This window comes from Lutjanus erythropterus, chromosome 2 (genome assembly GCF_056507025.1).
Source record: "Lutjanus erythropterus isolate fLutEry1 chromosome 2, fLutEry1.hap2, whole genome shotgun sequence".
NCBI lineage: Eukaryota > Metazoa > Chordata > Actinopteri > Lutjaniformes > Lutjanidae > Lutjanus > Lutjanus erythropterus.
The window spans coordinates 24,749,199-24,776,284 of record NC_139318.1 but is presented as its reverse complement, the minus strand read 5'-3'; the positions used below and the strand labels follow the sequence as shown (position 1 = coordinate 24,776,284).

The 27,086-nt window shown below is 38.5% G+C and overlaps 1 protein-coding gene across 1 annotated transcript; it reads right to left on the bottom strand.

The window, feature by feature from the left end:
• Positions 1 to 134: 134 nt before the first annotated feature.
• Positions 135 to 24,696, bottom strand: dstyk (dual serine/threonine and tyrosine protein kinase). The gene is made up of 14 exons (XM_084734117.1): positions 23,991 to 24,696; positions 20,611 to 21,020; positions 15,047 to 15,553; positions 14,694 to 14,889; positions 11,538 to 11,776; positions 10,439 to 10,522; positions 10,178 to 10,354; positions 5,494 to 5,623; positions 3,862 to 4,018; positions 3,230 to 3,362; positions 3,001 to 3,114; positions 1,832 to 1,946; positions 1,425 to 1,559; positions 135 to 756 (listed from the first exon to the last, which is right to left on the bottom strand). Exons 1-14 carry the CDS (start codon positions 24,202 to 24,204, stop codon positions 569 to 571), a joined length of 2,799 nt encoding a protein of 932 aa, XP_084590243.1. The 5' UTR covers positions 24,205 to 24,696; the 3' UTR covers positions 135 to 568.
• Positions 24,697 to 27,086: the final 2,390 nt, after the last annotated feature.

Sequence of the window (27,086 nt, the reverse complement as noted above, 5' to 3'; positions counted from 1 at the left end):
TTGCTTTTTTTCTGTTCAGGCTTCTAAAAACAAACAAGGAAGGAAAATAATCCCCTACTGGTTAAACTGGTCACATGACCAGTGGACATACTGTATGAAACCAGTCACAAGCCAAAAAGTAAACGTTTTAACTCAGACAGATAATTTTATTAAAAAAGATGTATTTGTATAGATGCAGACATGTTCAGTTTAAATACAATCTAAAATTAATCTTTTATATATTTATACTTTTTTTCATAACACTGGGAATGGACTACTTTTAAAACAATTTGCATCTAGTTACAATCCTATGACCAAGTAGCAATTAGCACAGCGGCAGCTACGATGAGAGCATACTGGAGAGTTTGTATACAAATACACAAAAAGCACAAACAATAAAACACACACATACTTGCAAACTTCTGGTCTGTTTCAGCTTCTCATAAATAATGTAAATCCAACAACTGTGAACAAAGAGGACAACTTGAACGTTATTCACTGGTCACCGTTCTGCTCCGTTCTTCATAAATACAAAATACTTTCTGATCAGGATCCCTATCACACGTGTGTTAGTTTGTTTGGAGTGTTTTCAGTTTGAGTCCTCGAGGCTGCTGCTTTTCTGCTCCGAGCCGCAGTTACAGAGCCGGATCATGATGCTTTGCAGGCTGGGCTCCACAATACCGAGCAGGGGCCTCTGGGAAGGGTCCCCATTCCAGCAGGCCTCCATCAGCTGCCAGCATTCCTCATCGAAACTGGACAATCTCTCAGGCCTGGCTCCTGGAGACGACACGGACACAAGTGAGACACAGAAAGACACAACAAACAGGAGTGCTCTGGTAGTAACATCAAGACTTCATGTTGACTGACATGTTTTTGAGGGAAATGTTTTTTTTGGTGGCCAATTAAAAGTCGGCGGAAATGCACACCTGATTCTCATGATCAGCTCGTCATCAAGCCTCTGCAGAAGCCTGATAACAACCTGATCATTTGAATCAGGTGTGTTGGAGCAGAGAAACATCCAAAACATGCAGGACAGTGGGCCCTGAGGACCAGGATTGGGAAACACTGGCCTATCAGATCATCAATATTCATTTTCCTGAGCTGCTGACACAGCAGGAGCAAGCAGCACATGCTTGGTGCTTTTGTCTACAGAACATTACACGTCATCAGTGTGCATGCTCACAGTGTTATCAGTTAGTTACTGTTATAGATGTTTTTTGTGTGGACAGTCCTTAAGATAAGTCAGGAGGTCAAGCTGCAGACTCAGTTAATGCAACATAATCAGTTATTTTCTTGTGGATCTTTAAATAAACACACCAAAACTGTCCAGTCAGTGAGGTATGTGTCAGTCTATATACCATCATGTTCTTTGTTTGTTTTTTTTACTTAGTCCAGATCAAACAAATTGAATTGCAGGTGTAAAAGTGACCTCAGTGTTTGTTTACCTTTTTTAACGTTATTCCAGAGCTGATCCTTGCTGGCGCATTTCTCAAAGGCTTCTGGGAGTTTCACTGAACCAGTGCAGAGATACCAGAAAAGGATCCCAAAGGCGTAGACATCCACAGAGTTATCATATTTTCCTGTCAGGAGAAGGGTCACAATGGAGAGGAAACCTTAAAAAAAAACCTCATGTACAATATTCCTGCACAATTAGGTTTAATAAAATGTAATGATTAAGTCCTGTTCTGTAACAGGGTTTTCCTCTCAAGTAAATAAACAAAAATGTGACATGCACTTACAGATGTGGTGCTGCCTGTTCACACAGTTCTGCCCAATTAAATAGTTTGAAGTTTTAAATCAGGAATTGCCTTGTGATGAAATGATGGACCCTGTCACTGCTCGGTCATCGTACCTGTAAACAGCTCTGGAGCCATGTGGATGGGGGTTCCAACGATGCTGCCAGACATCATGGCCTCTGGTTTACAGAAGCCCAGGTCAGTGATCTTTGCACGATTTTGTTTGTCCAGCTAGAACAGGAAGGAAAATAAGTCATATAGCAAAAAAAAAAAAAAAAAAAAAAAAGAGTAAAATATCAGTATATTTTTTAAAAGAAAGATGCTGTAAGAACTTAAATGTGTCAGTCCTAAATTTTAATATAAACAGACAAACAAAATGCTTTGATTTACATAACACTGAATTGCCTTTTACTTCCAACATATTCTTTCTGACTTGAAGATTATAGAATAACATAGCAGCTATATGAAAACATCAATATCATCTAAATTATCTTTGAAAATCAATTTTTGAATAAGTTTCGAGATAAGAAATAGACACTGCAGTTGCTCAGTCAATCAAGACATTCACTGCAGACAATTTGAGTCACAAATAAGGTCAAAAAACATCAGTACATTAATACTGGGGAAATAACAAAGCCGATTTTTTAAAAGCTAAAACTAACTGATACGTATATGTTAGTATAGAAGGCATCACTGAGCTGTTAGGATACAGCTATTACTTATAAAAACAAACCACACACAGAGAAAACACCACAAAAGTTAAATTAAAAACTTTCTGAACCACTAGCTGGTCTGAACTAGGGATGTTCTAACAACTAATGTCTGATTAAACTGAAATTACATTTTACACTAGCTGACAAGTGTCAAAGTAAGAAAACACTCAGGGGTGGAAAATTATGTCATATTGGTTTGCAGAATATGGCTAATGTTAGCAGTGCTAACACCTGCAAACCACTCTCCTTGTAGGATAACATCCACATGCCTGCGCTGAATGTGGTGGCACATTGCTCTGAGTCATTATTTTCATTTTGTGGATTAAGATACTGCCAAATTGTGGTAGATCAGATGCCATCTTTGTCCCACTTTCCAACTTACTGGCTTACATCCAGGTATTAGTGCAGCGGGTGACTGTGTAACATCTTAGTTGCAACACTCAACCAAAATTGTGCATTAATAAAATGTTAATACTTAAATTAACCAGCTATCATTTCTGGTGCCAAGTAGCAAGGGTAGCAACATTTAATCGACTTGATGAATAATAATGCACCTCCCATACTGAACTTACCAGAACGTTTTTTAGCTTTATGTCTCTGTGCAGGAGACCCTGACTGTGCAGGAAGCGGATCCCCTCTACCACATCCAGAGCAATCTGAAGTCTCTCCCTCAGTGATAAACCAGCCTGATAGAGATGGAGAGAAAAAGAAAAAGGAGTTTTAGTGAGATGGAAGATTACATTTTTTTACCTGCAAAACAAAAACACATCTTTGCTTCTAATCACTGCGTCATCACGTCACCTTCAAGCCTGTGTAAAGGTCTCTGTGCAGCCGCTCCATGATGAGAAGCACAGCGATGCTGGAGCCGCCTCCATAGGTGTGATCGATCACAGAGCCGTGCAGGTCGACGAGCCGCTCATGCTTGGGCAGAGTCCTGAAGCAACACACATGCAAAGGAGAAGAGAGGAAAATTAAACATGTCTAATAATAAAATAATCATTTTTTGTTATCTTAAAGTCACAGTAGATTAATGTATGTTTGTCCACATTAAGCAGCCTCAGAAAAGTTTTACAAAGTCTTGCATTCCTAAGGTTCATGGCAGTTGGAGCTGACAAGCATTAACAAAACACTGGCATGTTCACCATGCTGACACAGAACAGCCTCAAGGCTTCAACAGTCAAAACTAGTTTTTGATACACTGGGTGTAGCCTTTATAATAAGGCAGCTGTCATGTCCAGTGAAGAGAGTTCTGCTCTTGATAAATGTCCTTCTGAAGATGCTCAAGAAGTTTGAAATTCCCCTCTTCACTTCCGGTAAAATGCAATGCCAGCTGTGCTTAAAGGTGATGTGAAGAATTAACATAACTTTGAGACAAACAGCTGCTGAGATTGTCTCAAGACAGCATGCTTCTCCACTCACTCTGACTAACTCACCTTGTGTAGTGAAACTCCAAAGCCAGGTCGTTCCAGTGTTTATCGTCAGGTGGTACCACAGACTTTAAGGCACATGGGTAGCGTCCCCCCCAGCTGTCACACAAGTACACAACTCCATACTGGCCCCGGCCCAACTCTCGCCCGAGCTTTGGCTTGCCTGTTTAGAAAACACCACAATTTTTTTTTTTAGATGTCTCAATACAGGCTGCAAGTTTGACACTGAATTTACTGAACTCAGTTTAAGTGGGTATTGTCTCTCTAAATTAGATGTCCCCAGCCACTCAAGAATATGTTTTTTGCTGATTGTTACTGTACTTCAGAGGTGTCAAACTCATTTTAATTCATAGGCCACATACAGACCATTTGATCTCAAATGAGCTGAAGCAGTAAAACCATTGAATAGCAACCTTAAACTGAGGTGGGAAGTAACAACATACAAATAATTTGTTAGTTCAATTATGTAGAGTTTTCAAGTATCTGTACTTTAGTTGAGTATTTATATTTCTGTCAACATTTTACTTTTACTTTTACTTTCTACACCTCACATTTTCAAAACAGGCTTGTTACTTTTGTTTTAATGCATTTGAGGGAGTTATTGATTATATTTATTTGTATCATAGTGTTCCACCTTCCCAGCATCAAGACTGGTTTAAACATAATTGGATGAGACAATAACACATAGAAACAAAGATGACGTAACAAAACAAAAACAGTGTAAAAACATGCAACAACACCAAACAGACAAGAAAAGGAGACTCTGTTGTGGAGGAAAGGTGAGGTTCATTTAGCTGTGCACAGAAACAGACGATAGAAATATCCTTCAAAAAGTAAAAACTAGCCCTCTGAAGTACATTTGAGAGTGATGAGTACATTTCAGAGGTTATACTTTTTCATTTTTACTCGAATAAAGAAGTTGAATCAGTATTTCTACTTTGACCAAAGACTTTTTTGCACAAGTATCTGTACTTGTATTTGAGGAAGGAATGTGTGTATTATTTTTAAAGAACAACACCTCCAAAGGTTTCCCTTTCTTTAGTATAAAGAAGTCCAAGTGCAATCTGAATATATGCACAGTAAATGAATCATCCAATTACAAAACAATTTTCATACACTGTGAAATTATCCAGTGGTCCAGACTGAACTCCTTAGTGGTCCGCAGGCTTTATGTTTGACACCGCTGCTCTACTTGATGTTTAAGCATTACTGTGCACAATGATGTATGTGGAGAGTTTGATACTAGAAGGCTGTTTTCACATTCATCTGCAGAGGGAGTTCAGCTTCTTTGAGCTCAGCTTAGATCTAAGCTCAACACTTTACAGTGAAGAAGGACATATCTTGTGTCCAGTGGTTAAACTTCAGGAATATTTACACATTTGTAGGTTATGGATTTTTCAATGAGAGCAGAGGAGTAGATTTAGGTTTAGGAATTTTTTAACTTGGTAATTGAACTCTTTTGTGTAAAAAAAAAAAACAAATGTCTGGTGGAGATACATAACGTCACAAATTGTTTCATACAAAAGATACAAATAACAGAATCTTTAAAAAAAAAAAAAAAAAAAAAAAAGGTAAAAATAAAACATGTGCAGACTGCAACTTTCACTTGAACTACGGGAGGATTTGGTGGTGACTCACCATGCAGCAGCACATCCCTGAGGGAGCGGCTCTCCAGTGACAGGCGGGCCAGCCGTGGGGCGTGGTCCTTCCTCACACGCAGCCAGAGGTCCTCAGTACGCTCCAGTCGCCCTGTGTGCCCTTCCTCCAGCTATGAACACCAACACATGACATAACATCTCATGGTTAACATTAAGAACAGCTGCTAAATGGCTGGTTTCTTTTATTAATAGTTATTTCATTTTTGTAAAATGACTTGTAACTGTTAGAGCAACTTTTAATGTTCTTAAGTTCTTTGTGAAACAAAAAGATTGTTCATCTTTTAAAAGGGGTCCAAAGTTCCGGTACTAGAAGGGTAAACACCAACACTTCCACAGTGCTCTGAGCATCACTGAGATAGCTAGCGAACAACAGCTACAGTTAGCAGTAGGTGGCAGCTAATTTGGCAACAAATAAAGCTACTTTTCCCATCAGGAAACTGTAACGTTTAATCACTGAATTGTGGCAGAGCAGCCAGACGACATCCAAAGTGCAGTTTTTTTTTTAAAAGGGTTGGATGGTGTGTCCAGGTAGTCTTGCTAGGGGAAAGGAGGGTAGAGGACTACTGGCCTCTTTCTTAAACAACATCATTAGATGCTGTTACCATGGAAACTGTTGGAAAGGACAGCCGCCCTCATGTTCTCAGTGACTACAGGCCAGCTGTTTTGACCTCTGTGGCAATGTCGTCATTTGTCAGGCTGGTTAATGCAGAGTTCATGACCAACGTAGACTTACTCAATGTATGTCATGTTTTTCTCATCGGTGCTGTTTGTTTTATGCTCAGTTGGAACTTTAAAGTCAACATGAGAACAGACATGCAGTAACATACTGCTCTCTCAACTGCAACAGCCTCCTGAGAGTGAGTCATCATGTGTCTGTAGACAGCGACTTTCTCACAGGTGTACTTCTGTCTGTTTTTTAAATTTAAAATTGAAAAGCATTAATATCAAGTGGGACTGCAACTCATGATTATTTTCAATTAATTAATTAATTGTTTAGTCTATCCTAAAATGTGGAAAAATGCTCAATTGCCCAGAGCCCAAAGTGATATCTTCAAATTGCGTCTTTTGTCCAATCAACAGTCCAAAACCAGAAGACTCTTCCTTTATTATCATATAAATATCAAAGAACCATCAAATTGCAACCAGCAAATGTCTAATATTTTTGCTTGAGAAAATGACTGAAATGATTAAGCAATTATCAAAATAGTTGGCCACTAATTGTCTTTAAATTGAGTAACTGATTAAGTAACTAAACATTGCAACTCTTGTACAAGGACCTCATCTGATCTTCACTCTGCTCTCATTTTTTCTGTCATACAGTACAGTGTCCAAAATAAGTGTTTTGATATGATAACATGTATATGATATAACAAACATATTTTTTTAATATGTTTTATTATTTCATTGTCAGTTTTCTATTGTTTTTAATCCTTCTTGCAGTACCTGCTTTTATCCTTATTTTTATTTTTCTACTTACTATGTTTATTGTCATGCACCAAAACACCAGGGTAAAGCCCATATACATGTAACTACATGGTAATAAACCTGATTTTAATTCTGATGAAATGTGACAGTTTGCATGCAGCAAGCTGTGGCATGTGGTAAACTGAGTTGAGACTGACAGCAAGTCCTCTTACTTGCAGGAGCAGACTGTGAAAAAAGAAAAAGGTAGAAACAGGGCCTGGAAATTTGACCCAGACTGGTCTGTAGCTGCCAACCCAAACAGACTCCACACATCACTTATTATTAAGCCATTAACATCACATTATGGGGGAATCTTACAAAATGCTGAGTGTCTTTGTCATGAATTATTTTCAGAACAGAGAAAAAAATGACCCTGCCTTTAAATTCCTGTGTGACAAAGAAAGCTATCCTCTGATAATCCTCCGTGCTTTGCCTTCACAGCACACTTTGTATTCGCATTAATAACAAACTGCATAACGACATTCTGCAAGCCAGAGCTTCTCCCTCTGTTAGTCATGGACAGGAATGTGACAGAAATATAATGTTATTTTATTAGCTTGATTGTTTGCACTCCATCACTCAGTGATTCACATAAATAACTAAATACAATTAGGATATTTCTGTCCATCAAAGGCCCAGGACACACAAATTACATCATCTATAAGACTGCCACAATTAATAAGTGCATTTGTGTAACTGCATTAGGAGTGAAGAATGAGCAAGCATGGAAATGCAGTCAGTGATGTGAGCCACACTGTCTGTCATGTGATGATTATCATCAGAGCAATTTAACTGAAACAGGCTTGTCAAGGACTTCATGGAGGGAGTTGCAGTTATTTGCATATTGGAGCTTAAAAGGCAAAGTGGTTGAAGCGAGGAGGAATAAATATGCTGAAGCTTGGGCTGTGCAGGGCCTGAGAGACAAGCTGTCTATAGAGATGTATTTGAGGGTATTATGAGGCTGTCAGAGTTTATCAATCAGTGTCACTGACAAAAAATCTAAGGGAAAAAAAAATATCAGCCACAGATACTCATGGCACAAAAGCTTTCAAACTGTTCAGCAATCAGCAGAAAATCACACGAAACTTTTATTCTGGTCAGGTGATTAATGTTACACTTATTTAAAGTTACAAAGCAGTGCAGTAAATTCCCCTGACAACATTCTTCCAAACTCTTTGACTCAGAAATGTGCATGAGAAAAGGGCTGAGCTAACTAACAACCAATGCTAATCAGCCAATGCTTAATGCAAATTATCCATCTCATGCTCTGTTACCTGGTGTGAATCCTCCCATTTTTCTCAATTATGGAGCCTTAGAAGTCATGTTATATGTTATGTGAGTCATAGGTTCTTATTACATTTCAGTCGGCCGGTCCTTTATTCTCTGCTGCCCAATGAAAACAGACACCACTTTCAGTGTTGTGCATGAACGCACTAAAAGAAAAGCATTCACTGAACATGCTCATATTTTTTGGTGAACGGTGAACTGAACAAATCGATTTGTAATTAATGAACATGAATGAAAGCATCATTCACTCCTGAGAGAGATACCGATGCTCATATCATCAGCTTATTAAAAACAGTTTGATTGCAGCAGAGAGACAGTGTGTGTGTGAATATAGACACGTGTTGACATGATATAAAAACTTTCTTTGATACAGAAGCCTATGATGGAAAAAAGAAGATCCTGTATCTCAAAATAAAGAGAAACTTTCTCAAAATGTCACTACTTTGAGATATTTAGTCATTTTTTTCAGAAAGTTTCCCATTATTTTGAGATATTTGCTAAATTTTTTAGAGATGGAGAGATGGGGGGCAACTGTAACTTATAAGAAAAAAACCCTTCATAACTCTCTAATATAATAATAATAATGTTATTTAAGATTTTTTGTAAGTGGTTTGAATTCTTTTAAACCGAACAACAACAACAACAACAACAACAACAACAACAACAAAACTGAAGAAATGAACCTGAACTCGTTCATTCTGGGGACTGTAAACTTAGTTCAAAATTTAAATAAATGTGAACTATGAATGCGAGCTAGTTCATCTTTGTGAACTGAACTTTGAGCTAGCTTTTTTAAGTGTAAACTTGCACAACACTGACCACTTTGTTGCAACCATTTTAAAAGCTCTGTTGTTTCTTCCACCTTTCAGAGTATTGCAGAGTTGTAATTAACAATTACTGTCATTATCAATTAATCTGTTGAACGTCCTCAAATGTCTTGTTTTGTCCACAACCCAAAGATATTCAGTCCACTTTCATACAGGAGCAAAGAAAACAGAAAATATTCACATTTGAGGAACTGAATATGAAAGAATATGGACATTAAAAAAGCACAAAATGTTTAATTGATTATCAGAATAGTTGCCAATTAATTTCATTCTTGACAATTAATGTATTAATCGACTTATCGTAGCAGGTCTAATTGCAGGCCCAATCAAAGTAATGGTAGTGTAGCCAGAACGATTTTAAACATAGTATAAGGAGTTATGATTCCATCTCAATTTAATAAAGCCAGGCAGACATATCTATGGGCTTTATTGAATCTGTATCTATAAAATCTCTTGAGTCAGATTTTCCTTGAAATCAGATGAAACAATTTATGGCATGCAGACCAGAGGAGCCTATATTTATATTTTCCCAGGCACTGTCACAGTGAGTAGTACGTTTAGTAGCATGAGGAGATTTTTTTTATTTTTTTAGACAGTGATATTTTTTACATTGTATTTTGTGGTTACAGCAGTGGAAACACTAGCTTTTTTTTCGCATGGGCCTCCAAAATAAAGACAGTATGGAAGTTACCTGTAGCTATAGCAACTTTAACATTAATATTTTTCAAATTACCAGCATGATAATTACTGGTTATGAGCTCAGGAGGAAAAGCTTTATTATATATTATTACATATTCAGTGCTGAAGCAGACTCCTGATTGTTGAAAGAGCCACACTGGGGTAATCCTCATCAAACCATCCACTATCTGAGCCTGACCTTACAAACACCAGTGAAAATTTTGTTTTTGATGGAAACAATAAGTCTTTGAGAGACTGTAGTCTAACAGTACATGGTCAGTTCATGTGTTTTAGTTATATACTCCAAGATGAAGGTAGGTATGCAACAGAGCACAGTACTGTAAGCGAGGCATTGAGAGAGAAGAAGAGCAAAGACAAAAAAGGCAGCAAAGAAGAGAGAAAGTTCACCTGGCGCAGAGATGCTGCAAAGGCCTCATGGGAGCTGTTGAGGCGGGTTCTGAACTGGGAGCAGATGCTTCTAGCCAGTTTGGCAGCACTGAGACTTTCTATAGCATCCTGGGCCACTTTCCGCTTCCACTCTGGCGTGATGGCAGGAGGGTTCACAAACGTTATCCTGTGGATTATCTAGAAACAAAACACGAAGTGAGGACAGTCCAGAAGTCACCATTCAGTTTGAAACTCGTATGGCTAAATTTATTAGACAATAACCTGTTTGATTTGCTCCCAGAAGAGTCTCGTGACAGAGGATCCTGAATGAAAGGTGACCTCCACGTGATAGGCAGCATTTAATAACTGTGACAAAAGAGGAAAGAAACTTAATATCTAGGAAAAACCATAAATTAAGATACCAGTACATGTTTTTGATGGCACTGGCACTGGCCTCTGAAGCAAAGTGGAATCGACGAAAGCTAATGAAGTGTACAAATGCTTCTTGAAATGTGACTTGGCATTCTTGTTTTTTGATTATTTGTTCTGCTTCTCCCCCCATGTTGAACTCTTTAGGTTTAAATGGTTAAAGGGATAGTTCGGCTTATTTGAAGTGGGGTTATAGGGTTGTATGAGGTACTTATCCATAGTCAGCGTTTGACCTACAGTTTTTACAACAGGAAACTGCCGGCATGTAAACCAAAAATCATGGGAATTGTTTACCTCTGACTGGATCTGTTAGTGTGTTTGCGTTATTGTGTGACTTTCATGTTTTAAAAGGATAGTTCAGATTCATCAAACACAAATAATGCATCGAAGCAGTGGTAGAACAGCAACTCATGTGTTCTGCAAGGTAAAAATACTGTTTTAGCAAAAGGAGTCTGGTTGAAGGAGAGAGTGATATTTGGCTCATAGAATGGTTGTTTATGGTCAGAAAAGGCTGTCTAATGGCAATGTAAAGTGGTGAAAATATTCAAAATATAGCATACACTTAAACTTAAATTGATTTCCTTTTTAGTTGGACATGTATTTTTTTAGGTGGCTTAAATATGTTTTGATCCTGACCCTTTCCACAGCAGTATGTTTCTCAGCTTCTGTGCTGATACTTCTCTCTGCATCTTCAAACTGGGGGCAAGTCAGCTAGCATCTACTGTAGGGAATGACTATTGATAAGTACCTCATACAACCTTGTTCATGAATAGTAGAAAGAACAGGTCTGATTCAACATTTTTTTAATATAATTATAAAAGGCAAAGCTTATAATAGAGACTAATAATATGATCACACACTACACATTCTGGACAGGCATACTAAATAAAAATAATGATAATATAGAAAACAACATTCTTGTTTGTTTTTTTTTCCACAAACTGCTGCCCACCTGTTTGAGGTGATTGGAGGTGATGTTATGGACAGAAGAATCAATGTGAGACTTCTCCAGACTGTTGAGACATCGCTCCAGAGTTCCTACGAAGCTCTCCCTCAGATAGTCCACAGAACTGATGAGCTTATTTGCTACAGCCTGATTCAGACGCACCACTATCAGCTCCTGGATCTGGTGGATGCAAGATTTGATCTCTTTCGATGTAACAGGCTCTCCATTAGTTGTTACGATGATGTCTGCAGTTGAAAGAAATTGGTTTGTCAAGTTAATATGTGGTGTATGCGCTGTAAACAAATGGCACAGAGAAATTCTGATGAATGAATGCTGACAGATATTAGTATGAAAGTCACTTGATGTTGAGCATGATGCACTGATGCATGAGAAAAGAAGTGCCAATACACAGCAATAAGTTTATTGTCTTTTATCAAGTCTACATACTGGTAAACAGAAAAGCATTATAGATTAAATTTATTTAATATGAAGAGACTTGGCAAATGCTTGTCCATGAACAAAACATCTGAAGCTCTTCTTGCAGACACAGAATAATAGAATCATTATTATATTTTTTATAGAATCATAGTATTAAAGAATTATTGCAGTGCACTAGTTATATTAACATACTACATGCTATTGATTATTACTGAAATAATATTAAAGGAGAAATCTACATTAGAATTACTGTAATAAATCATATGATGACCATGATGTCATCATAGATCTAGGAAACATGCTAAGTTGAAATACTCACTTCTCTGTCAACAATGCTACAGCTGCTGTGTTCTTTGAAATTTCTATTTCAACCCATAACTTCAGTATGTAGTTCAAATTAATGCCAATTTTTCACAGGATGAGTAACTGTCTGATTATGGGTGATAAGAAATCATTAATAATCTTTTAGGAGTAGATGTTTATACCAGTTAAACTGAGTAATATGCTAATGGATCCTGACAGGCAGGTACATAACTCAGAGGCTAGCATGTGAATTTTCAGAGCCATGGGCTCAACAGAACCACTACCTGCAAAAACAACCACAAAGTTCAATAAAAACCTCTTCAAAATAGTTTGAACAAAAATAGAGCAGCGTAACGCTCATGAGGCAAGGATTTAATGCATGATGTCCTACTTTTAGCTGGTTGTGCCTAATAACTGGCAACTATATATGACCCTGTTTTGTTTGTTTTTGTGCACAAGAATGTACATGCATGCACATTTGTGACTTGATACACAGTGCTGCCAGTGGTATCATACTACACAAGTGATCTACAGGTGGTGGTAACGTACCAAGAAATGCAGCAATGCACCAGCAAAGGCAAGGATAAAAAGAAGAAGACAAGCAAGTTAACATGGATGTAAACAATGCAGGTTTCCAGAACATGTGGCTAGTTTCCTGCATAATGGATGACAAATTGTCCAAACTAATTACGGAGCATGGTCCAATGTTAGAAAAACCTGTGTTGGATTCTCCTCAGCAGAGCAAATAACCCAGTACATCTGCTTCTTGGGAAACTCAGAGGAAGGGAGGCCGGAAAGAAACAGAACGCAATAACCAGTTAAAATTTCTCTCTGCTCACTAACATTGAGACAAGACAGTGCAAAACTTTGTGGCCAGATTGTGTAATGCAGCTGACTCAGCCATGTATGTAGCTTATTCTCCCTCAGAGACATATCGGCAGTATCACAAATATAACAGCAACACATAAAATGAAAAAAATCTGGATAGGCAGCAGTCTGTGTACCACGAGTCAGCCATCTTCTTTAATACAGAATTAATAAATAGGCAATCCTTTCTCATTAAGTTGAAGATTATAGAGGAAACTAAAATAAATGGCATGTGTGATCAATTTTCAGTAATCCAAATCTGAAACAAAGAATCAAAAGTTACTGGCTTTATCACAAAAGTTCATCTCACAAAGTATGTAACTGGGGACTATGCTTCAAATTGTATATATAGAGCTTCTTTTTTGCTGAAAAAAATCATAGGGTATGATTTAGTGAGAGCAGAGAATCCAGCGGATTGGAACAAGATCCCATTTGCAAAGAACACAAAGTTCTGACCGGAACTTTTGTCTGAAGAGAAAAGTTACTTTTTCACAGTAAAGTCAGTCCACTTCTGGACTTGAGCCAAACATACTTCCACAAATTACTTTATGGCCAAACAGACTGAAGCTTTCAAGTCAATTAAAACATTCAAAGAATCACAGATTGTCCCCTTATTTGAAGTGCGTGAAATGAAAAGAACTTAATTTAATTGTTCTTGTGTGTGTGTGTGTGTGTGTGTGTGTGTGTGTGTGTGTGTGTGTGTGTGTGTGTGTGTGTGTGTGTGTGGTAAATATGCCAACAATTCTTGACTTCTTCTACAAAGTCTGACAGCAGAAGCTCACAGAAACTTTTAAATCATCTTGTGAAAACCACAGCACATGATAAACTAATTACTGATGATGTCAAAATATGTCCTCTCCAATAGCCATTAAAATCTCAGGCTTGTACATACAATAGTAATTTGTGACTATGTATATACACTATATCATAACAAATAAAAAAGAGCTAATTACATTGACACAGACAGAAAATGTCCCAGAGGGGGCAATGTACAAAACAATAATAATTTAGTGCTTTAGTGATCTTTACAGAAATATTCTATCCTTGTTTGCACACATTAAAAATATTAGCTTTACTTCTCCACTTTTGTTTTTGTAGCTTTTAGTAATATCTACCTGAACTAAAATCTTCACTTTCATCACAACGTTGCCATTCTTCTTAACTCTACGAGGGTTGTAATTATCAAGATATTATCAAACAGTAATTAAGTTACATCAAAGAAGTGAAAATGAAGCGGCGAATGTGTTAATTCCATTATTCATGCAAGGCACAAAATTAGCACGAGACAAATGCTAGTAAAATATGCAAGTGTCTGCCAGATTTACTTCACTCACTAGCCAAAAAGACAATGGTAATCTATTGAGTGGTGAGTAAAATTTGAAAATTAGCCATTTGGCTGGCAGACAAACAAGTTTATTTTGCACCTTGGTCACCCTGGTCCCACCACTAATAACCTGGTCAAGACTGACAACATCTTCCTTAATAATGTGATAAACCAAAGGAGGGAAACCTTGCCTGCCTTGTGGCCTTTAACCAGCATTCTTACTAACTAACCTGTAAACTCCAGGTTGGCAGCGTCCTCCAGCAGCTGCTCCTTCATGCTACTGAGTGTCTCCACTATCATCTCCTTCATCTCTTCCTGTTTGCGGTTAGCGATGGCCATGAGGGAGGTGAAGAGTTCACCCTCTTTCTCACGGGTGTACTCCAGCCGGCGTGGCGTTATCTGCAGGTCCCTTTGCATGTCAAAGGCCTGCAGTGAAGTGAAGCAGAAAAGACAAAGGTCTGTTGATGGTTTTTCAGGGGCACACTGGGTCAACACAGACTGAGACTAAGCAGTTGATGCAGTGGTAATAACTGTCACATGGGTATGAACAGATGAACAGTGTTAGGAAACTCTCTCCTCTCACCTGGTTAATGAAAAGATCTAGACAGCGACAATGAAGCCCATTAAGCAGGTTGGCAGCCTCCACCTGCTGGTTTTGTAGCACTTGCCGGGCAAAAGGGACAAGTAACCGATGCAGTCTTTCAAAAGCCTCACCCAGCACGCTCTGGGGCTTGGCACCAGGGTTGAGCATCTGTGTAGGGGCGCCACAGGAGCAGTTTCCCGTTGGGCTACTGAGGATGCCGAGGGACAGGAGCTGCTTATGGAGGGCACTCTTCTCCCTCTCCTTTTCCTTCTCCACACGACGGCTGGGTTCTGGGGAGGCTGCTGGCGTAGTGTCAGGAATACGAACAAAACAGATGGGAAAGGAAAGCATCTCTTTGACCTTCCAGAGTTCAGCCACCTGCTCTGTGCTTAGGGAGTCCTGGTTGATGGCATAGAGTATGATGGGGATCACGTTGCGAGTGCAGTCTTCCAGGGCCTCTTCAATGGGTTGGACACTGGAACAGGGCACAACCATGACCTTCGCTTCCTGGGGACAAACCACAAAGAAACCACAAAACTGTAACTTTCATTTCAAACAATCTGGTCTATATAAAGGCAATTATTAGAAACCGTGGTTCTGTTTAGAAAAAAAAAACCCAGGTCACTCAAATTAAATACAAACATATTTTCACATTTACTCCTTCTGAAATCCAGCCATGCAGACCCCACACATAGGATACCATAGAATTTAGTTGCCAAATTTCTGCAGTGATTTCTGCTATTGAACAGACATTTCTAACTAAGTGAACCATATTAAATTTTATTGATTACTGTGTAGGATTTAATGGCATCTAGCAGTGGGCAGCAAATTGCACCTTGGCTCACCTTCCTAGTGTGTAGGAGAACTTACAGAGGTTGCAAAACACAAAAGGTTGCTTAAAACACAAAAGGCTGTATCTAGAGCCAGTGTTTGGTTTGTTCACCCTGGGCAGTGCAACACGGCAGACTACATGGAAGAGGACCTATGCTCTCTGTAGAGAAAATGTAACAGAGGTAACAAGAATGCAACAATTCTTATTTTCAAGTGATTATACAATAAGTAAAACATACTTATGAATATTAGGTTATATTCAATTTCTGGCATATTCCGCCAATGGATCCCCCTAAATCTTACACACTGGATATTTAAAGCTACTTTAATTGTTATTTTTATAATAGCAAGGGGTCAAATGACTATAGCTGTGTTTCTATATAAATATCAAGCCTTTTAAAATGGCACAAAAAACAAAAAGATAACAAAAGAATGGTTGGAATGAATAAACTAGGCTATGCAACACGCAGTTTCATAAGAAGTTGGCAGAAGTAGGTGATCCATCAAGCGATGTGCTGTAGAGCAGTAGTTGCTGTGTGGGACGCTGAGAGGGAGTGTATAACCACTGCAGGGGGTCGTGGATGACCAGGGGAGAAATATAGAGTGAACAATGTTGAATAAATATAATTTACATAGAGGAAATGGTGTCTCATAGAGTTTGCTGATGGCATCATGTTAACGATTATTTCACCACAATTCAACATGAGTCGTGAATAAGCTGCTTCCCCAATTACTGTTAATGATCAATAATAATTGTGGGGTGGGGAGGCATGAACTTTTTTCAACTTCTGAAGGGGGCAGGAACCACTGCTGTAGAGAGAGATATGTCACAGTAACACAGATGAAATTTATTTTAATTTAGATTGTTTGAATGGTGCTGAACAATCAAAAATGCTGCTAAAAGTTCTTAGTGGAAAAATGTTTAAATAAAAAGAAGCAGCAGTATTGCATACTTTGATACCAAAATCAATACTGCAACCTGAAGTATTTTTTAAGTCTATTTTAGACATGAAAAAGTGATGTTGAGACACCCCCTAGTAAATAGGCAACAGTATAGAACTCAGTGTGGATTGCTTAATATTTTTTTTTTTACCAACATTAGAAAATATTATCAGGCGTACTTTCTAATATGTATAATTTGTTTTGTGGAATTCAGATGAACGTACTCACTTCTTGAGATAAAATGTAGAAGTTCCAGTCTCAACAGCAAAACTATATACCCTGTTACATAAAGTGTTCAGGGCACGGTCTTCAAACCAATTTATGGCAGAAGATGTTCAAACGGATTCCAGTGCAAAAGGAAGAAAAACCACATCCACACATATCACATGCTCCTTCTATTTCTGAACACATAATGGCAAATAAATATTTGTGCTGGTCTTGGGAATGCCTGTGACATGGCAGAAAAATGACACTAGTAAAAAGGTTTTCTTAACCTTTCATAAATAACAACATTAACAAAAACAGTCTCAGAGACAGCTTGAGAGGGAGACCATGACGAGGGAAAAGACAGCCAGAGAAAAGAGGCAAAAATGACCAACAGCTACACAAAGGAGACAGTCAGTCCTGTCTCCAAGAAACAAGAGCGGAGCCCATCTGAGCAGTCTCTTTGGAACAAAGATAGCCTGCAAACATTTGTTCACAACCAATCAAAATCAATACAATGTTTCAGTTGCCTCAGTGCATTTAGTTTTCAACAACAACCCTTCAAGAAAATGTCTGTGGCCTATTTTGAAACTATTATTTTGTTTTTCAGTGTCAATATAAGTTAACATTATTGCTACTGTCTGACTCAGTTCTACAAAGTCGCACAGTCCAGGCAATTAGCCACATAAAAATGTGATTTTTTTTAGCATGAGCATGCTTTAAGAGTGACTGCTAATATCACAGGCCTTTGCTAACAAGCAGACATTCATGTGAATTCGTGGAGCACTGGCAATTGACATAACATCTGTACTTCAAAAGAATTTTAGAAACATGGTGATAAGATAGCACCCTTTATGTCCCCTAGGTGCTTCAGTTGAGGGTGGAGGCATGGGTTAACTCTGGGATGATGAAGAGAGGTCTAATTAGCAAGTTGGTCCTCCTCTGCTGGTCTCTAAAACAAGCTGCTGTGATTATAGCAGGAGTGTGTGAATACCACAGTGAGCAGAGAGATTCTGTGCCTTTGTTTACTCCAACCTAAACATGTTCATCTCTTATTCATTCAGCAGAAACCTAAGGACAAGAGGAACACAGCTTTAGTTTGTGACAAACCAACAATTCAGGGCCTGACTGATGATAATTTGTACACAGCTTGTGAGAGATGTAGCTTATTTATTTTTGTATGAGGATGGGGAAAACGTAGCTGACAAAAGTAAAAAAACAAACAAACAAACAAACAAAAAACAATCTTCAAATATGATGCTGTCTCTCACCTGTGATAAAGTTTGGATTTTTTATGAACAATAACAACAATTAACGCAGCTGAGTTCCTCTCAAATGTGACAAACTTTTTGACCCAAATGAGCAAGTACAGCTCTCATGCCTTTAAGTGAAACTCAACAACTACATTTACTTGCAGAAATTTTCCTTCCAGGCCTTCTATCATGCTTGGATCTTGTAGCAGCAATGAAAAAAGTTTTCAAAACTATAGCCATATTATCTCAACTATACCAACAGCACAATGTGTGTTTATAACATGCTGTCAAACAGACAATGAAGAGAATCATTCAAACTCCATACCATACCAAACAACACTTAAAAATTTAGCAATGCATAAAATATAATAACTCTAAAACATGAACTCATGAGCCTTGACATGTGAGCTTTTGTTTCAAAACCATTACCTGAACAAGCAATGGACGTTTATGTGTATAATTTGTGTCAACATTAGTTGTTTTTTGTTTTTGTTTTTGTTTTTTTGTTTTTTTGAGGAATGTTAGTTAAAAAAAAGTTGACAGGTCTTCTATTTAAATAGCCTCAAAGTTGGAATCCTGACTTTGGCTATTAGCTACCAGTGTCCCAGGATTCAATTGTAACCATGGTAACTTCATCACAGCAAAGGGTTTGGGATTTTTTAAAATGACCTAGTCATGTGAATTGCACCAGACCAGTGGCATTACGTAAGGGGGTTGGGCGGGTGGGCTGCTCTGGAGCAGAGCAGAGCCAGGCCTAGTTTCTGGGGCTGTGTGATGCTCGCTAAGGGGCCTTGGTGTAAAGGATTAGAGGCTAATTTCCTCGTGTCACACAAGATAAGGAATGACTACAATCCTTACACCATGCTAAATCAATTCACTCCCACAAGATATTGTGATTTTCAGGTTGCACAGGCTGAGAACCAGCATGACCATACCACTGTGTCCCAACAATTATTCCTTTTTTCCACCTAACTTCAACAGTAACCACTGAATCTGTGTTTAAGGAGTTCAGTGTATTTTAAAATGTGACATGGATAAAAGCAACTGGAAAAGAATGTGTTTCTTAACAGTAGCACAAATCTGGTAAAGTAAAACACTGGACAACACAGGAAATAATCAGCTCTGCTCAGTAATCTGTTTGTGAGCTAAGCTATGTGTGAACACAAAGGCTACAGAAGAAAATACCAGCAAACAAACATCAAACACACGGTTAGGGCTGGGCAGTAAGACTGACATCAATGACATAATTAAAGAACTGTTTTTTTCATTTTGATGTCCAGTGCTCCACGACATGACTTCCATATACACAACCAGATGTTGTTTTTCCACATAAAAAAATACACAAAAGTTGCAGTAATTTAAGTGCACTGTGAATAAAATGCATTTTCTTAATTAGTGTCCCTCATACTGTTCAAAACCACATTTTTAAAAAAGCTGTTATTAGACAAAAGAATACCATATTAGAATTTTACATTATATTATCCTAATATAAATTTATAACAGGTGACTGTCACGTTAAATAATCTGTTCTTGTCAAAAGATATTTCACAGACATGTTCAAAGAAAATTGAAGCATATGCAAAGACTTCAGCTTCACCTGAGGTTCATTTTCCAAGTATTTAGATTCTTCCAATTATGACAGAAATGACTGAAACGACACACCGCAGTACTTTACATCCTTAGATGTGTCATATTAAAGCCACCCCTGCTTCTGTTCATTCTTAAATTTTCATTGCAATTTTGGTTTTTCATAGTCTGCCTTTGTGTTTTGACTTCTTTTGTATGGATCATATTAGCAGTTTGAGTAGGCTTTGTAATCCCATACTTCAGTAGCCATGACATATTGGTAGCTAGCCAGCGATGAAAACTGTTCACTGTTTGTGTAGAATGTTAAACTAAAAGAGCTGAAGGAATCGTGATGTTTACAGAACACTAATACAGTTCTTGCGAAGGCTTAGAATACGGAAATAAAACTTGGCGGCCACATGGGGCCACCTACATGAAATGTGTGATGGCCACAGAGTGACTTTTTGTGGTCATGGGCCATTGGGCCATTGGGCCATGTCGAACCCTGATAAACCTCTACCACAGCTTACCTTCATTCTACATTTTCTTCCAAAAATAAAGCAGTGAGCAACATGATCACATTGCCCAGACATACTAGATATGTGCCAGGAAACTCTGAGTAAAAGTGTCAAAGTTCATGAGGATGAAATAAAGTCATGCCTGTAAGAACCAATACCACATAAATGCTTTCATGTCAAAGGGGGACAGCACATTGAGGGAGTACATCCAGTAGATATCACACTGTATCCATGGCGACTTTAAGCCTACCTGTAGCAGTGGATGATGCAGAGTGATCTCCAGCTCTGCTAGCCTGTGGGCTGGGTCCTCACATTCATCGTGGATCTCAAGGTCTTCCCGAGGCACTGTATCCCAGCGGCCACAGTTAGCTGCCAGCTGGTGCACTAGCTCATACTGGCCAGGCAGCGCCAAGCTAAGCCGTGTCTGTCTCCCATGGGTGAAACACAGCTTCCGCCTCTTGCAGACAGTGCCCTGAACTCCTTCACAAGCCTCTCCGGCCTCCAGGCCCAGTGGCAGCAGTCTCTCCCCAAGAAGGCAGTTAAGCAGCTGGTAACGGGCAGCACAGTCCTGGCCTAGTACCAGGATGTACGGGGCAGCACCCACAGTGTTGCGTAGAAACTCTTCCTCATGGCTGGGGAAAGAGATGCAGCTGAACTGGCCTGGGAAAAGAGAAGAGGGAATATTAAGATGACAAGTGGACTGAGAACTAAGGGTCAACCATTATAGGCTGGGCCATTAATCGGATTCAATATTCAGAATTTAATTATTTTCAAAATCAGTGTTCTTTAAATCCAATTGCCAAGCTGATATATTAATTTAAACACACAATATGTAAAAAACAACCACTAGGGGTCTCTCTCCCATCTAAACAATAACAAAAGACGTGGTTTGATGACGTGATTTGATGTGACTCAGGCAGACATAGTAATGTAAGTTTTATTCACTTTAAGTTTTGTCACATTTGCAGACTTCATTCCTCACTCTGACGTATGTAATGTATCCCATGTTTTCCCAGAAGTCAAATAGCAACTATCAGATAGTTGGAAATGTACTGTTATCTTGAATGAATTTCATATTTCTCTGGGTTTAACGACTGGGAAATGGAAGCACACAAGTCAACAAACTATGTAACATATGTCCAGTAATGTTAGCCATTTTAATGCAGAAATGTTACATCTTATAGTTTAAAAAAAATGCACTGCTTTAGCTCTGATGCAGCCGGGTCTCTCTGTCTGTCGTCACCATTCCCTGATCTCAGTCTCTCGCTCATGACACTATCTGATTAGTTGCGCGTCACAAGTGATAGCCTGTCAATAACACTGAAGACTGCTGTGCCACAGACAAGCAGTGAGGCACAAGGGAACACAAAGTTTTGTTATTTGAAATGTTGATGCCAAGACTTACTGCATATGTATAAAAGTATCATCATCGGCTTCCTTGATTACTAATAACCAGTATTGGTATCAGTCCTAAAGTAACCATATGGGTCAACTCCAACAGAGAACAAAGCTTGGCTATCTAAAGCCTTGTCAGTATCCATGTGCAACCCTGTTCCCTCCTGTAATGCCTGAGCTTTTTAGGAACTCAGTGTAAGCTACCAGTGTAAGCAGAGATATGCACTCAATGACAAATTATCCTATATCTGAGCGTCATCTCCTGAATATACTGTATATGGAGCTATTATTTCCTAATCTAGCCTTAAGATGTGGTACACACAGAAGAACCAATTCAACCTTATTACTGAGGGTATCAGACATAATCCTCAGTGATGCTGAGTCACACTGTAAAACAGTTATATAACAAAAGAGCGGAGAGAGCAGCAATGGTCTACTTTATTCATATACCTGTGCATTTCTTTTGAACATATTTGTGATTTTACTGTACTGTAGCATTCCCCTACAAGTATTAACCCCTTGACCAAATATGACACATTAAAGCCTATTGTTTCAGACAGACCTGTGTTAAGTATTTGACTGCATGACCTGTGTGCAGTGGATAAGACTCTGCTAAACGGGCAGTCAGTGCAGACCTATGCATAACATCTACCAAAATACAAATCAAGCACTATTATATGACCCTTCTGCATCATGTGATGCACATCTTTGTCCAGATAAGTGAGTGTAACCAAGACATTTTCAACATCAGTTTAGCTTTGCCCATGAAAGGCCACACTATGGTCTAATGTTTCTTTTGATAATGAATAATCTTTAGATTAACATTGTTCATTCAACATCGAGTAAAATGATTTCATCTCTCTATGTACAAGCCACTCCTGTAGATGTGACGCATTACATTTTATCGGCATACCATCGCTGCAGTGCATTTAATCAGTTTTTCATGGAGATATCTGAATCATATGGTCAAAAAAGCTCACAATACTCACATGAAATGTAATGACACATGAAGCAGTAAGAGCATACTATAAAACTGTCTTAATCTGGTGTGGTTGTGATGGAGAAATGTGATGCAACAATATGAAAGCAGATAATGTGTCTATTTTAAATGGACAGTTCACCCCAAAATCAAAAATACATATTTTTTCTCAGGACTGTAGTGCTATTTATCCATCTAGAATGTTTTGTTGTGAGTTGTCGAGCTCTGGAGATATCAGCCATAGACAATATAATGGAACTAGATGGCAATTGGCTTGTGGTGCTCAAACAACCAAAAATAAATAAATAAAATACATTTGAAAAACTCAAAAGCAATGTCTCTTTCTAGAAAACATGATCCAGTTACCCAAGATAATCCACAACCTTGTTGTGAGCAGCTTCATGTAGGAACCACTTTTCTTAATAACGCAGACAGAAAAAAGCTCCTATTTGAGTGCCATCTGCTTCCATCATATTTAAGACAAGACTCATCTCTACGGTTGGTTTCTCCAAAAGTCATCAACTCACACTAAAACAATCTAGTTGTAAATAGCAGGCCAAGGGAAAATATACTGTATTTTTGATTTTGGGGTGAACTGTCCCTACAAGGTTTGATTCAAAGCTACTACAATATGTTCACAAACAGTAAGCCTAGTTACTGACACACACAAGGCACAATTAATGCAAAATAGAAGAACTGAGTGTCTGATAAACCCTGCTCTCAGCCTGCTAGTGAGTGTAGAAATCTCAGCATATTTGGTGCACTTAGTGTGCTCATTCTTTTGAGAGGGGGCTTAATCTCTTTAGTTTTCCCTAACCCTAATTAATGCATTTTTTCAGTCTATGTGCTGGTGAAGAAATCACCACTTGTTCTTTCTGTTTCACTAGGGGATACCGAAGTATAACACAGCCATGTATATGTTTTTTGGGATTCATTTAAAATGCTTTAAACATTGTTAAAAGGACAGTTCACCCAAAAATCAAACATACTTTCCTCTGGCCTGTAGTTCTATTTCTCCATTTAGATTGTTTTAGTGTAGAGATGCCTGCATTCTCTAAAACATAATGGAACTAAATAGCTCTCAGCACAAGCATTTAGTTCCATAATATTCAAACTTAAAGCTTAAAACTTGGCAACTCACACCAATCTATTCCAATAGCACTATATGTAAGAGGGAAAATATGTATTATTTATTCTGGAGTGTAGTGTCTCTTTGAACACATCGGTGCACTACAGGGACTCGTGTTCAAACCCACCTGCCTCCAGAGAAGCGGACTCCGAGCTCATGGTTGATGCACAGGCATTGCTGTAATTTTGCCTTATTTCCCGGAAGAAAACATTAGTCTCCTTCAGGTTCTTCTTCAGCTGTATGGTGTGCTTGTTGTAGCTGTTAAATATCCTTGTCAGTTCCCGAGCTAAAGGAGTGGTTTTCTGTTGTTGTTGGTGTTGTTGCTGTACATTTCCCTCCATGGTCAACAGGTTGAGGTGTCTTCTTGTTGTGAAGGTGCCGAACACCCAAATTGAACTTTCTTATGAATGTCAATCAGTCTTGGTATAACACTTTTTTTTCTGTGCCAGTTAGTTAGAGGCCATGCTTGTTCACCCACATGCTAAACTAAATAATTCAAAAAGCGACACTTAAATTCACTTGTAGTCTTTTTTAAAACATATCATTAACATTAGTGTATTAGTGCGGGACAGACAACAGTGCCTACAGTGTTTTGCATTAGTGAATAAGGGCTTGGCATTTGGCTTTTGTTATTCAGCTGTAGCTATACTGAAGCTGGCACAGCTAGCTAAGCGTCGTTCCTCGAGCGCGAGCCAACATCGGTGTGATTTTAACAATTAGCAAACAAAGTAATAACGGCTATTTCGGCATCCTGTGTTAGCTGTCCTTTCTAGTTCATACCGACTGTAAACTGACTGACTGCAAACCGAGGAGCGTCTTCAAAACAAAGCTTGCCAAGAAGACAACAAAATGTGCTAAGAGTAACTGTGCGGTAATTTGTGTTTTGCGTCCCGAACTTAGCTGCGGTCCAGAAAACGTTAGCGCCGCTAGCCTGAAGGCATCTCCTGCCCGTCCTCGCCTTGGCCTGGCACAACAAACATAGCCGTTAACTTCTCGTAAATAGTCCAGGGTACGGTTTTAAAGCCATACAGCTCTTGGACAGTTGCCTCTAGCTGTCAACGGGCTGTAACGCAGGACAAAAACAAGGTTGGGGTTTTCCTGATGAGACTCCGTGGAGGAAAAGATCTTCCTAAACTGGCTCCGGCCCGGAGAAGCCAGCGGACATCTTCCACCCTGCAGAGCGACGACAACACAGCTAATTTAAGTTTACTATTCTGTCCCTCGGTGATGAAGATGAAGAGGAGTCACTGGTAGCGGTGGCGGTGGTGCAGGGCGAGGTGTGTCCGGACCAAATCGCACAGCAGGGACCGAGCAATCAAATCACTGCAAAACAGAAAGTCGACACAGCCAAAGTTAGGGAGAGGAAAAGGCGGGGTTCGGGACGCGCTGCAGTCTGGGAAATGTATGAATATTGTTTTTGTTGGTTTGTCAACAGCTACTGGACAGTGTGTGGATGGATAACTTTGTAATTTGGGTGTCCAGCAACGAAGTAGTTTTGCTCAAGTGCTGTACTTAAATACAATTTTGAGGTGCATACACTTCTGCTCAATTCAGATTTTACTCCACCACTACTATTTATCATACAGCTGCAGTAGCTGCTTTTCAAATGAAGATTTTACATTCAAAAACATTTTCTGAAATACAATTAGCTGAAAGATTAAAACAGTAGCTTGTGTTATTTGGCTCCATTGTCATGTCTCAGATGTCTATGAAATGTTGATGGGAGTTTTCCCCACCAAACTTTTCAGTTTCATTTAAACAACTATTTGAATCCTAGAGATATAAAATCATCCAATATTCCACTGAAAATCAAATAACTGAAGAAGAAAAAAAAAATCAAAAATAATAATTTAAAAAAGTTTAGCAGAACTTTATTTTTCTTTCCTCTCCCATTAATCATCTCAGGGCCCCTCAGATTTATCTTGTGACCCTTTGGAGGGGCTTGACCCCTAGGTTTGGAACCACTGGACTAAATTAGAGAACTTCACTGTATGAGATAGTTGAAACTAGCTCCACTTACCACTACTACCACAGTTTCATCAATAATCTAAGAGTGTAAAATATAATCATACATAATTTGCAGAACAAGTAGCTTACTTTTACTTTTGATTCTTTATGTTCATTTTGATTATAATTCATCTGTACTTTTACTTCAGTCAGATGTTTAATTAATAACTTTGTCTTGTGATGGAGCAGCCTACTAAACCTATTGTACTTTCACTTCAGTAAAAGACTTGTGTCCTTCCTTCACCACTGTGTGTTCAATAAGTGCTAAGTCATAAATCTCCAGTTTGCACAAGGAGCCAATGTAAAGCTAATTTATGCCAGGAAAAGAAAAACAGGTAAACAGGTATGGTATAAATACCCATGTTGGGGTAAAAACTAAAACTGGATTTATGAGACAGGTTGCTGACTCCTGAACTCAGACAACAAAATGCAGTTTACAGTTGCAAAAGTGCATGTCGAGATATATAACAATAAATATTCATAAAGAATGGACAGATAATTGAATGAAAAGAAAAGGTTTTCCTGTGTTACATACAAAATGCACAAACAAATAAACAAAATATAAGGCAGTTATGTCAGCACTATGATATGTGCAGTAACAGAACCGAATTGTACAGTCTGGTTATGTTACAATATAAACTGTAAGCAGCTATATAATATGTTAAGTGTACAAGAAACAATATTTATAATCAAATATATTCAGAGTTAAACAGAATCAGTTATATATGTAGATAAGAGGATGGGCAGAGCCAAAAGCATCTTCATGCACTTTCTAGTGAATATCTCATAATTTGACTCAGAAAGCTAAAGAGGCAGCCCACTGACTTTAAACATGACGATTAGTTTACATGTTACGGAGAGTATTACTCAGCCTGTGAACACTGTAGTAGTGGTTTGACATATATGACAGCTGCAACAAAAGATGTTGGTTGCACTTTGGAAAATCTGGTGTTTTTGGAGTTTGACCTTTCTCTAAAAGTAGGCTAGTAAAAAGTAATCAATCCATAATCAAAAGCAGGTTAGAGGAGCTATAAAATGATCTAAATGCTCATTCAAAATGTCAGTTTAATTCAGTGTTTATTGTCCTGCCTGAAATTTGGCTTGCAGCCAAATCAGACCATGTTCAGCTTTTCTGGTGGTAAAAAAAAAAGAAGAAAGGAAAAAAAAAGAGTATCTGGTATAGTATGGAAGTTTAATAGTTAAAAAACCCAAATTA

Bases quoted from the DNA above. Each gene is read 5' to 3' on its own strand.
- dstyk (XM_084734117.1), bottom strand. From the start codon at position 24,204: ATGGAGGGAAATGTACAGCAACAACACCAACAACAACAGAAAACCACT. The intron at 14,890-15,046 runs GTGAGAGGAGAG...ACTTCACTGCAG, and splicing joins TAGATCTTTTCATTAACCAG to GCCTTTGACATGCAAAGGGA. The intron at 3,363-3,861 runs GTGAGTTAGTCA...GTGTTGCTTCAG, and splicing joins TTGGAGTTTCACTACACAAG to GACTCTGCCCAAGCATGAGC.